General features: G+C 34.9%; 1 protein-coding gene across 1 annotated transcript; it reads right to left on the reverse strand.

Moving 5' to 3' along the window:
• Positions 1-1,247: 1,247 nt before the first annotated feature.
• On the reverse strand, positions 1,248-11,384 carry LOC143548119 (putative E3 ubiquitin ligase SUD1). Its single transcript, XM_077039369.1, has 9 exons — positions 11,247-11,384; positions 8,706-9,389; positions 7,322-8,014; positions 6,491-6,702; positions 5,340-5,690; positions 4,673-4,833; positions 3,541-3,704; positions 3,306-3,452; positions 1,248-1,771 (listed from the first exon to the last, which is right to left on the reverse strand). The coding sequence occupies exons 2-9, from the start codon at positions 9,297-9,299 to the stop codon at positions 1,310-1,312; spliced, it is 2,784 nt and encodes a 927-aa protein (XP_076895484.1). The 5' UTR covers positions 9,300-9,389; positions 11,247-11,384; the 3' UTR covers positions 1,248-1,309.
• Between the last annotated feature and the right edge of the window lie 593 nt (positions 11,385-11,977).

The raw sequence follows: 11,977 nt of genomic DNA on the forward strand, positions 1-11,977 counted from the left end.
AAGAACGTTGTATGGGAAACATGTCATGCAAACCTATGCTTAAATGAAGCAAAATATCTACAAAATTGAATGGGTTAACATGTTATTTTTTATGTTGTCGTTATGACAGTCGATAAGCACCTAAAACTTATCAAAAAAAATTTCATGGTATAGCTCAGAAAAACATAGTTCTTGAAGAACATTTGTCGTTATAATTTAATGTTCTCCTTTCCTTCAATGGGTGGTAAATTGATAAATATATCAACAAAGGTAACACTTATTATGTATTTTTTTTCATATATCTACTATTGTATGAAAAGTCTTATTCTTGAAATTTGTTAATAACCAAAATTCTTTCAATTATAAATATGAGACAGGGAATGAAATTTTCAATTATACATATGAAAAGTTTTTGAGTTCATTTAAAAAGATCAATTTGTGATATAAATAAAATTAATTTATGTCTACATATTATAGATACAAGCATAGATGTAATACATTTTTGCATATACTTTATGTAATTATTTAATTTACTTGTAATTTTATAATTTGGTTCATCCCGTATGTGACACAGGCTCTAAAACTAGTATATATATATACACACCCATTAAAAAGAATTTCACAGGGACCGGCCAAGGTGTATGTCTACCACTATTTATAACATAAATACATAATCATTAAGTTTTTATTTATGTTTTAATTGACCGTGTTCTTCCGGTGGGTGAGATAGTTGATATGCGTAATAGATTTGTCCTAAGTGAAAATCGAGTGTTGATTTCTCGTTCTAACTTTATCTTCGAAGGGATAGACGTCCCCTGTTCTGTTGCTGGGAAAAACTTGGGAAACGATTAGTAGATGGTTGGGCTTGGGGCTATAGAAATAAATCGAGTTTTTTGCTTCATGGTATATACTCGACCAGCATGTACAAACCAGGTTTCAGTTTCTCAAAAAAGCCCGTATCGAACCCACCAGAACCAGTTCCACCTCTACCCCATCAAACCCCAATCCGAACCGGCTAAAACCCAATAAAAAATGGTCAAAAAACCCGACTATAGCCGGGACCGGTTCCTACCAGCCCGGTTCTTGACTTTGTTGACCAAACCCGAAACAGTTTCTGGTTTGCCCACTCTAGAAAATTATAGCATTGGGATAATATAGTAAGCCTTTCCTTTTCGGGCGTATGGAAGAGTGCATCGCTATTTTACATAAACAAACAAAAAGAAAAAAAAAACAAGAAACGAGAAAACCTGTACCATCTTCGGATCTTCCTAACCTTTTACAAACTCATATTCACACATTATAAACTCACTCAAGTGCCACCAGAGTTAACTCACCCCTCAACCGGAACAACACGTCTATGCCTCAAACCGACATCAGTGTCCTGTGGATCCAACATATTCGCAGTCTCAACCTCACGCTTATCATCTTCCCCAAAGTTATGAAGCCTTCGACCAATCAAATACCGGTCGTCTCTAATCGAGTTGTGGAGGTTGGTGAACCACACATGGAACCGTTTGACACAATAGCACAACGAGCTCAGACCAAGGCACCCGAGCCATGCAAACCTGTAGACAGCCGAGTTAACTACTAAAGGGTACCCGAATACAGGAAACACCCCACGGGCTAGCACATAAGGGACACAGAGAGCCGTAAGGAGTTTAATGATGATGGGGACCACGATCTCTCGTAGGACCCAAAACGCTTGTAGCCTTGAGAAACCGTCTTGCCTTACTCTCTCGAATTTCACTCGCCAACTGCCATCCATTAGAGGCATCACGTGATCCAGCATTACCTGTTTTTTAATATTCCACACAAATAAGTATATTTAGGTTATGTTTTATATCTAAATGCTCAAAATTTAACCATGAATTTGCACAAAAGTACCTTGATACCTTTAAATAAAGTTTATTAATTTAAATCAGTTGATCATATTTTAAAAAAAAGGCAAATTGGATTTTAATAATCCCAGCTTAACGCAGTTGGCCGACAATAATCCCAACTTATAAAATAGCTGTCACCCGGTCCCAACTTTTACACTGTTTTCATTGGACCCCAGTTATAAAAAACTTAACGGCGTTAAGTTCTTTCAAAATTTCAAATTGATGTTTTAGGGCTTTCGTTCGGAGTGAGGATACGAGTCGATTTATGTAAAACTTATGTCAAAACGGTGGTCCAAACGTCTAAAGGGTGCTTCAATTATGGTGTGTAAACTTTTAATTAACAAAAATCAACTTGTTTGAAGCACCGTTTCGAGGTAAGTTTTACATCAATCGATTCGTATCCACATTCCGATCAAAAGCCTTAAAACATCAATTTGAAATTTGGAAAAGACTTAACGTTGGTAATTTTTTTTTAACAGAGGTCCAATGAAAACAAATTGTGTGAAAGTTCGGACCAATGACAACTATTTTTTAATTTGGGATTATTATCGGTCAACTACATTAAGTTGGGATTATTAAAATCCAATTCGCCTTAAAAAAAATACCTACTTATATGAGTTTTTGGCAGCGCTGGTTAAATTAGCCAAACAACAGGGAGGAAATAACGAACTTAACTCTAAATTTAACGACATACAAAACTACGGATACAGAGAGCACTTCCTATCCTCTCTTTAAAGTCTATTATTATCTTAACGAGCTAACACGATTACAAGCAATTTATTTTGCAATTATAATCTAAGGCTTCTTGTAACAAGTGATTTGGGAAGTTTTCTATGCTTTTAAGATACAACTAGCGACTAGCCCCCTTTTTCTCAAATACCTAAAATGATAATTTCTCTAAACTATCAGTTCCACCTGGTTAGAACTGCTAGTCCAACTGTTTATAATGTCAGCCGGGTGTTTATGCTGCCACCCACATCCCGACACATGTACTCGTAATCTGCCAGCCCCGACAGCTTTTTAAAAAACCAACCATTTATTGGTCGGCCGACGAAATAGAATTGGGGGATGGCATAATAGAATTTGAATTTCAAAAAACGTTGGAAGAATCACCAAAACTTAATTATATTATATACACACACGCACACACACTACATGTCAAGAGTTAATTAACACACAAGAGTAACTAAGTATTAATAATTTTTTTAGTGAAGTTAGTTACTTGCCCCTTTAACTACCTTTCACTAAAAAATTATTAAAATTTATGAATAGTAAGGTTTTGTGACACAACTAACTCTTGACATTTAAAGTGGCAATTAACTAACTTTCACTAAATAATTAAGTTATAAATAGTAAGGTTTTGTGAGATAACTAATCTTTGACATTGAATTTGACATTAAAAATTATTAGTAATAATTAAGTGCAAAATGAGTGATGCAAGCTTACCAATCGAGTCCAAATCTTAAGAAAAACAAGTCCAAGAGCCCAATCCTGATACAAGAGAAACACCGGGCTTTCATCCACAGGAACCCTCATTGGTACAATAACCAAAAGTTCAAATAGCAGGCCAATCAACACCGGGATAACAAAAACCTGTAAAAATAGCGTAAAACATGAACGGTTTTGTTTTGTCTCAAGGGATAAAAACAGAGTCGGTGAAAGCGAGAAATACGATATTTACCCAAATTGATAATAGTACAGTACTCTTGACAACAATCGAACACCATATCCAAATTTGACTTAGTAAAACTGTAGCTCTCTTTGATCTAATTTGGTCAATGTAATACCTTATGCCCGCCACTGCTGTCCAGGTAATATAACTTCCAATAACAAAAGCATATATGTCTGGAACAATGGTAACAAATGCAGTCAGTTATCATATCTCAAAAGCAAAAAAAAATAAGAATATACATCAACACCAATTCGTCCGCCGCAGATTCCACGTCTCACCTGTGGCATTCTATAAAGGTTCTCAAAATGGTTTAGGCTCGAAAAAAATGGCTTAGTGGTTGTTACATCTCTGTCCAGCAGATAACTAGTGTAGCACCTTTGATTTATTTTGTTTTGTGTAAATTACGATTTCAAACTTTAATGCATATTTATGCGCATTTGAACTAAAATAAACAATTAGAAAGATTTCAACCCGGAGTCTGGGACTTGTTTTAGAACGTTACCCAACCTGCTCAACCCATGCTAAAAATATGGTTGATTCGTTTAGAGCCCTTACCCAACGTTACCAAACTAGCCAAGCCGAGCTCGTCTACGCTCAAGACCGGCTCGTTTAACTCACGAGAGCCTGAACTCAGCTCATTTCGAGCTATGCTTTTAAAGCTCAAGCTCGGCTCGCTAGTAGATTTCAAGCTCGATCTCTGCTCGCTTATTAGATAATAGTTAATTTATACACACTTATAACTATTTTATATGTATTTTAATTAAAATTTATATATAGGGTGTAACACAATATATATTATTTAGTTATTTTTACATTACTTTATGCATAATAACTATTGTGTGTGCGCATACATAGTAATAGGCTTTAGTTGGAAGTGAAGCTCGGGATCAAGCCCGTTTATTAAACAAGCTTATATATAGGCCGGAGCTCTTTAAGCTCAGCTTGATTCAAGCTTTTAGCAAGCGATCACGAGTTGCTCACAAGTGGCTTGGCTCGTTTACACCCCTAATAATTCCCAACCTGCCTAACCCATTCATCCTGCCCATTTATTATCAATAGAGGCAACTTTTAAAGAAGTAAATGAAGAACACCCGTGCTTATGAACCAGAGTGACCTAAAAGTCGGGAATCAGTTATTTTACCATTGCATTTGATACCATGTGTGATAGGAATAAGGGGAACTGCATTGAACAGCACTCGACCAAGCGATACAGGCACCACAATTAAAGCAGAATTGAAGATCAGCAACGTCATCCATGCCGCCAATAAAAGCAGCACAATACACACAACAAACATATACCTCCTACAAAAGTAAAATAACAATCAACATTAAATAAGCCTGAAACTTCCATAAGTAAACTAAAATATGTTTAATTAGCACCATTCAAAACATTGATTTCCACTTGTCACTAAAGAGATGCATTTCACCTCCCGCTCACATCTAAGGTTGTAGTTACTGAATTTTAACACAGAATTCATCATCTGATAAGATTATTTTCATATTTATTCTTCTTGAAGTTCAAATGTTAATATATGTTCAAAACTTCATAATATCATTCTCCTTCTAACAGTCCAGTCTATCTCACTAAATAAATGAATAGGAAAACAACGTTCTGCATTCTGTCTCACTAAAGAAATGAATAGGAAAACATAATTAATGTTCTCTTCATTTATTCAGTGAACCCCGCTATCAAAGCAAACAGTTTTACGAAAATTACATTACTATACAATAAGTTGACAAAATATATTCAGCTTATTGAAAGATTAAATATGATATTACGACTTTGCAACAGTCACACTAGAACTTACTCTGAATCAGACTGCTCATCATCATTATCTTCTTCTGCAAAACTAGCACGATTCAATTCTTCTGGGGGTAAATATCCAACTACAGCTCGATGTTGAACCGCAAGTTGATCAACTAATTGACCGTGTATCATGTCCTGCCTTGCTGGGTCATTCCCATTTATTTGTTCACCATTGTCTTCAGGTCTGGGCAATAAGTAATCTGTTAAACCGAGGGCCCACCCTACTGCAGTAAACCAATAGTGCAGAAGCGATTTAATTGTAGCCCGCAGCTTAAAATGCTCAACAGCAAATGGAATAAAAATTTGGAAGAGAAGCATGTCAGCAGGAATTTCAGTGAACGGGTCAGATACTCTGCAACAAACAGTAAATTAGATGGTTTAAGTATCATTATCAATAAATGCTTGTTAGGCGTATCAATAATCCTACAGCTTATTCACTTTACTAACTTTAACCTTATTATAGCAATACTTATGAACTCGATATTCTGGTCAATGATCAGATTCAACCACTTTCAGTTCTCATACAAAATCAATATTCATACTTTTCCTTCAAATTTTCTCACAATTCACTTTCACCTATAAAAGTTGCATATTTTTATCGTCTTAGGCTTTTAGAGAGAGAAAATATTCATATTTAGTTTATCCATTTTTTTTTTGGCAAACATGATATAAATTCTCTGTTTGTATTTTCTGCAATAATTCATAGAAAATTTGCACCGCTTTCTTACACAGAAATTTAATTAGATATCAAACAGAACTCTTTTATGCATCATTTCCGAAAAAGCCAAACATGAATATTTTATTTTTAAAATATTAAACTATAAAAATATCCAAAGTGAAGGTGAAACTAATACAGAAAATCGAGAGGAGAAGATCGGTAGGATGCAAACTAGAAGTTTATCAATAACTAAATCAATAAATAGAAAGCCATCATCAAATTATCATACTAAAATTCTTTAAACATGGTTAACATAGAGCCCAAGTTTGATTGTAATAAGTATTATCTAGATTCTAGCCTATAAAATTCTCGTGTAATCCTTACTCTATTCATAACCAAGGTACAAAAACCATATCGTTACTTGGTTTAATAACTCCATTGAAGCAGAGTGCCAGAAGAAATAAAAAATGGAAAGTCAAAGAAAGGAAACTTACGATATATCAAGTGGGAAGACAGAAGGAGCCACTCGCATAGCAAGTTTAACTGGTAAAAATACCAGCATTACAATTAAGCTCCCATAAACAGCAACTGACAAGAGCACCCTGCGAGCGTGCTTATACACAGGATCATCAATTAAATCCCTAAATGGATTGTAATTAGGATCAGCTGGATCCCGCAGAAAATAAAGAACTCCATTCCGCAAAACCTGCAATTTACATGTGAAATGTTCACAAAAATATGAGATGGTAAATATAAACTGGAATTTTAGATACAAATAACATATGTGAAGACTCAAGAGTCAAGTATTCAATTTTTTTTACAGGTCAGACTCATAAACTGTCCCGCTACCCAAATATGGATATGGTTTTTATTTCACAGGGAACATATTTGGGTCAGTAACCTATAAAGCAGATTCAATATAATGGCGACCTTAATGAAACTGAATATTTTCCCTTTAAAACAGGGCAGCTAGAAAAATAATGCTACAACTTATTTGCATGAATAAATTCCTAGAATAATAAAGTTTTATAAAGTTTTATGAGAAGGTCCTTTTAATGAAGTTCAGGGATTTATCATACAATAAAGAAGATGATTTGCCTTAAAAGAAGAACGGAGTCTATTAGTCATACAAAAAAAGTATTTTTATGTTATTAGAAGAAAGTGCAAGAACTTTATCGATATGCCATGGAATTTGAACTTAATCATGCATAAACAAAGTCTAGGGACTTCGGTGCAAATTCATCACAAGGTCCACAAGCCAATAAGTTTTTTCAGCCATTGCACATCAAAAATATAACATATTATTCAGGTGGAAGATTACATACCCCACGAAGAAGACTAACAAATATGGATATCTGCAGCATGTAGGCAATCCCAACAACCCAATGAAGCAATGAGCTTGCTAGCGGAGAAACCGAAAAGAAGTCAACTCTTTGACCAATCGACTTACCAAACATCCTTATAGTACAAACATCTAACCACCATCCACACATAAGAGGGAACACTCCTAGCTCAACGACCAATAGGAAAGCAACCTTTATCATAGTCATTAAATGTCTCATTGCAGCTAAAAACTGCCTAAAAAGAGACGGGATTGTTTCCGCAATTGAAGTAATACCATAAAGCCTCCCCACGGTCAAAGGCTCGCCCCTGGCATACCTAACAAGTGCTATAACTCCTAAATAAGAAGAAATCAATGTGAAAATGGATATATATCCAACCGCAAGAGTTGCAGCATCAGATAGTCGGGAATTCCCTTTTAAAAAATTAACTGAAGCGAGAGCTGTATCAATTGCATTTGGATTATTTTCGGACGTAACATTTGTTACTGCAGTAAGTGTGTTTTTTAATGTAATATTGGCTGATGAAAGGGCTTGTTCTGTAAGTGGTACAACGGTTGAAAAGATTGGGCTGATGGCAGAAGATAATATAAACGATAACTGATGAATGATAAATCGTCCCAAGTGAAAAGGCACGAGTACTACAACACCAAGAAATATCATATTGCTTGCAAGAACCTGCAGGGTAAAAACAAAGATTTAGAAAGAACTAAGCAAAGAAAGAATCTATTTGGGATGAAATATTCCTTTCGGGAAGAAATATACAAGTACGTAAAAATTGTAGTTGTGTAGCAATATATAAAGATTTCACAAACTGTGTTATTGCTTACTTATATGCACCCAAAATTTACAATATTTGATGTAAAGAGAGCATATTCTAACAAATATGTTATGCACAAAAAATGTCCATCATTATTCTCACACCAGATAACTTAAGACTTGCACACCTATTTTTCAGTTAATTTTATATTATAAATAAATATTTATTTCGATCTCATAATTACTCAATTATTTTAAAATGTTATTCGTACACAATTTATTGATAACAAATTAAAAAAACATAAAAACATAATACCTATATTCAATATGGTACTCTTTTTAAAGGTTTCTTATGAGATACCTCAATACTATCTAGTTCATAAGTCAATTTTCACTTTTCTTATTGAATATTTAATAAATATATGAATTCTAAAAAATTTGGTGTGATGAATACAGTGTTACACCAAAAAGTTATCATGTGTCTTGGTTGGAGATGTTATACACCATTTAAAGGTTTTAGTGTATACATTGGTGATACTCTAATAAATGAAGTAACTAGCACTATGCAGTCAACTGTAACATAATTGTCTGTAACAGTAAATATACTCACAGTAAATGCATTTTCCACCAAGTGAAACACGGGCCCCTGCATACCAACCAGTTCATCAAAAGGAACATCCTCTGCACCATCACCATCATCCAAACCATCAAATATCTGTTCTACATGAGCCTCGAGTCGAGCTGCTTGCATCTCCCACCTGGCTGCAACATTTTCTGCGTTCCTTCTAATCAACTGACCGGCTCCACCAATCCCGTGGGCCCCACCAACATCTTCATCATTCCCTTCACCAGCAAGGTTTCGGTTACCTTGTCTCCTTGCAAGTCGAGCGCCGTTTCTATCTAATTCTTCCTCTCTGTCCTCTTCCTGCCCTCCAAGTTCTCTTAAATGTCGAAAATAGTCCCTCAAAGATGTGGCGCCAAGAAAAATAAACACGATGCTTGCTGACAGTAGGAACCCATGAAGACAGTCGGTGAGAATGAGTGTAGTTGAAATATGACTTGAGAAAAGTCTCTGTGCTTGACTAAAACTCCTAATGAATGAGAATCGCCATATCCAGAACGTGATAAAAGGTATGATTATAAGCCATATGGATATCACAAACATGAAACGTATAAAGAACTGCATCACACTATAGGCCTTCATTGCTATCCCAATAACAAATTCTTGAAAAGGAAGCCTTCCAGGGGCATTTTCGGCATATACAGGAGAGAATGAAAAGGGGTGCTTGCATACCTGCAGTACATGATGTTATTATGAGAAACCAGTATTAACAAAATTCCAAACTCCTCAAGCTAGTCTTTCTGAGTTTCATAAACGAGATCAGCAGAATCACAAGTAAACGTCAACAAATCTCCTAATTGTTACACTAAGAACTTGATAAAGGATGCAGATAAATCCTACAATAGTAAGAGTAATATGAACCTCGCACAAGTTATAACTTAGGGTTCTATCAAATTCACAATAAACTATCCGCATAATTGAGCAATTCAATTCATCAAACCATTTCTTACACATCATAATCAACCTAACATCCTAATGCACTGTGTTCAAAATCAAGAGTAAGAGCAAAATAAACCTCGCAAAAAGTTACAACTTAGGGTTTCATCAAATTCACAATAAACTATCCGCAAAAACTGAGCAATCCGATTCATCAATTCATTTGCTAATTGCTACACGTCATAATCAACCTACTATCTTAATCTACTTTGCACTGAATTAAGAGTAAGAGAGAAATGAACCTCGAAAAGTTAGAACTTAACTTCGGGTTCTGTCAAATTCACAATTAACTATCAGCATACATGTGCAATTCAACATCAATTCACTTGCTCCACATCATAATCAACCAAACATCTTAACATTTTTTGTACCAAATCAATTCATTTGTTACACATCATAATTAACTTCACAATTAACTATCCGCGTAATTCAGCAATTCAATTGTTACATAAAAAATGCTTCAACTAGCTAAACACAAAACGCTAAAAATTAGGGTTTCAGTTCCATCAAAATCACAACAGACTCCGCATAATTATGCAATTCAACATCAATTCATTTGCACCACATCATAATCAACCAACATCCTAATATACTCTATAAATAAATCAATAGTAACACAGAAATGAACCTCACAAAACCTTACATACTTTATAATGAATCAATAGCAACACAGAAATGAACCACACAAAACCTTAAAACTGACCTATCCGCATATTTGAGTAATCTAAAATCAATTCATTAACTACACATCATCATCATCATCCTAATATCTTAACCCACTTTGTACTGAATTAAGCATAAATTTAGTGTTTCATCATAACTAATCAATTCATTAGCTACACATCATTAGCAACCTAATATCTTAATCCACTATGTACTGAATCAAGCGTAAGAGCGAAATAAACCTCAATCTAGGGTTTCATCAAATTCATAATAAACTCTCCACATAATTAAGCAATCTAACATCAATAGTAAGACAGAAATGAACCTGGCAAAACATTAAACAACCTCAATCTAGGGTTTCATCAAATTCATAATAAACTCTCCACATAATTAAGCAATCTAACATCAATAGTAAGACAGAAATGCACCTCGCAAAACATTAAAACCTAGAGTTTCATCAAATTCGAATTATAATCAAGCAATTCATTAGCTACACATCATCATCAACCTGATATCTTAATCTACTTTATATTGAATCAAGCGCAAGAGCGAAATAAACCTCGCAAAGCATTAAAACCTAGAGTTTCATCAAATTCGAATAATAATCAAACAATTCAGTCACTCCACATCATCATCAACCTAATATCTTAATCTACTTTATACCGAATCAAGCGCAAGAGCAAAATAACCTCGCAAAGCATTAAAACCTAGAGTTTCATCAAATTCGAATCACAATTAAGTAATTCATTAGCTACACATCATCATCAACCTAATATCTTAATCTACTTTATACCGAAGCCTCGCAACAAGTTAATACTTAGGTTTCATCATAATTAAGCAATTCAACATCAATTAACTTGCTCCACATCATAATCATCAACCTAACATACTTGATACTAAACCAATAGTCAGTTCAATTAGCAAACAAACCTCACACTGCCGTGCGTTGCTGTGATTGAGCCACTGAAGCAAACAGTCCTGGTGCACGAACTTAATACTGCCGCTACACGCACACGGATACCGTAGCGGATTATCCACGTCACCGGTGTTCCGGCAGATCCGGCACACGTCATCTTCTTCTTCTTCATCGTCAACGTACCTGCTGTTATTATTATTATTATTATTATTATTAATAGAGGGTGTGGTTGAAGAATCCGGTACGAGATCCATGGATTTGAGGTGTTGGCGGTGGATATGAAAGGAAAGGAGTTGAGTTGAATGATATGATAATAATTGATAAGAGTGGATGGTTGGTTGGTTGGTTGGTTGGTTTTATATGAGAGAAAGACGGTTAACGTGACTGGGAGCTTTAGCTTCGTGGCAAGTAGAGGTGCGCTACACAATCCGGTTTAGAACTTAAAACTAGGGGTTAAGCCTGAGCTCGAGCCCACGCTTGATCAGGCTCGAGCTCAGCTTGTTTAACTTATACGAAGCTCGAATTCGGCTCGTATGTGGATTTTCAAAGATTGAGCTCGGCTCGTGAGTGAATTTTCAAGCTCGAGTTCGGCTCGGGATTGGCTCGTTTACTATTTATCAATTATTTGTATATATATTTTTCTATACTAATTTTATTTATAAAATAATATATGTTATTTAGCTATTTTTATTTATTTTTTGTAACATTTTATATATTAATTAGTAATTATTAAGTATATATTTTA

Source organism: Bidens hawaiensis, unplaced genomic scaffold (assembly GCF_021521415.1).
Source record: "Bidens hawaiensis isolate Kalapana, Puna unplaced genomic scaffold, B.hawaiensis_p1.1 tig00014910_1, whole genome shotgun sequence".
In the NCBI taxonomy this organism is placed as follows: Eukaryota; Viridiplantae; Streptophyta; class Magnoliopsida; order Asterales; family Asteraceae; genus Bidens; species Bidens hawaiensis.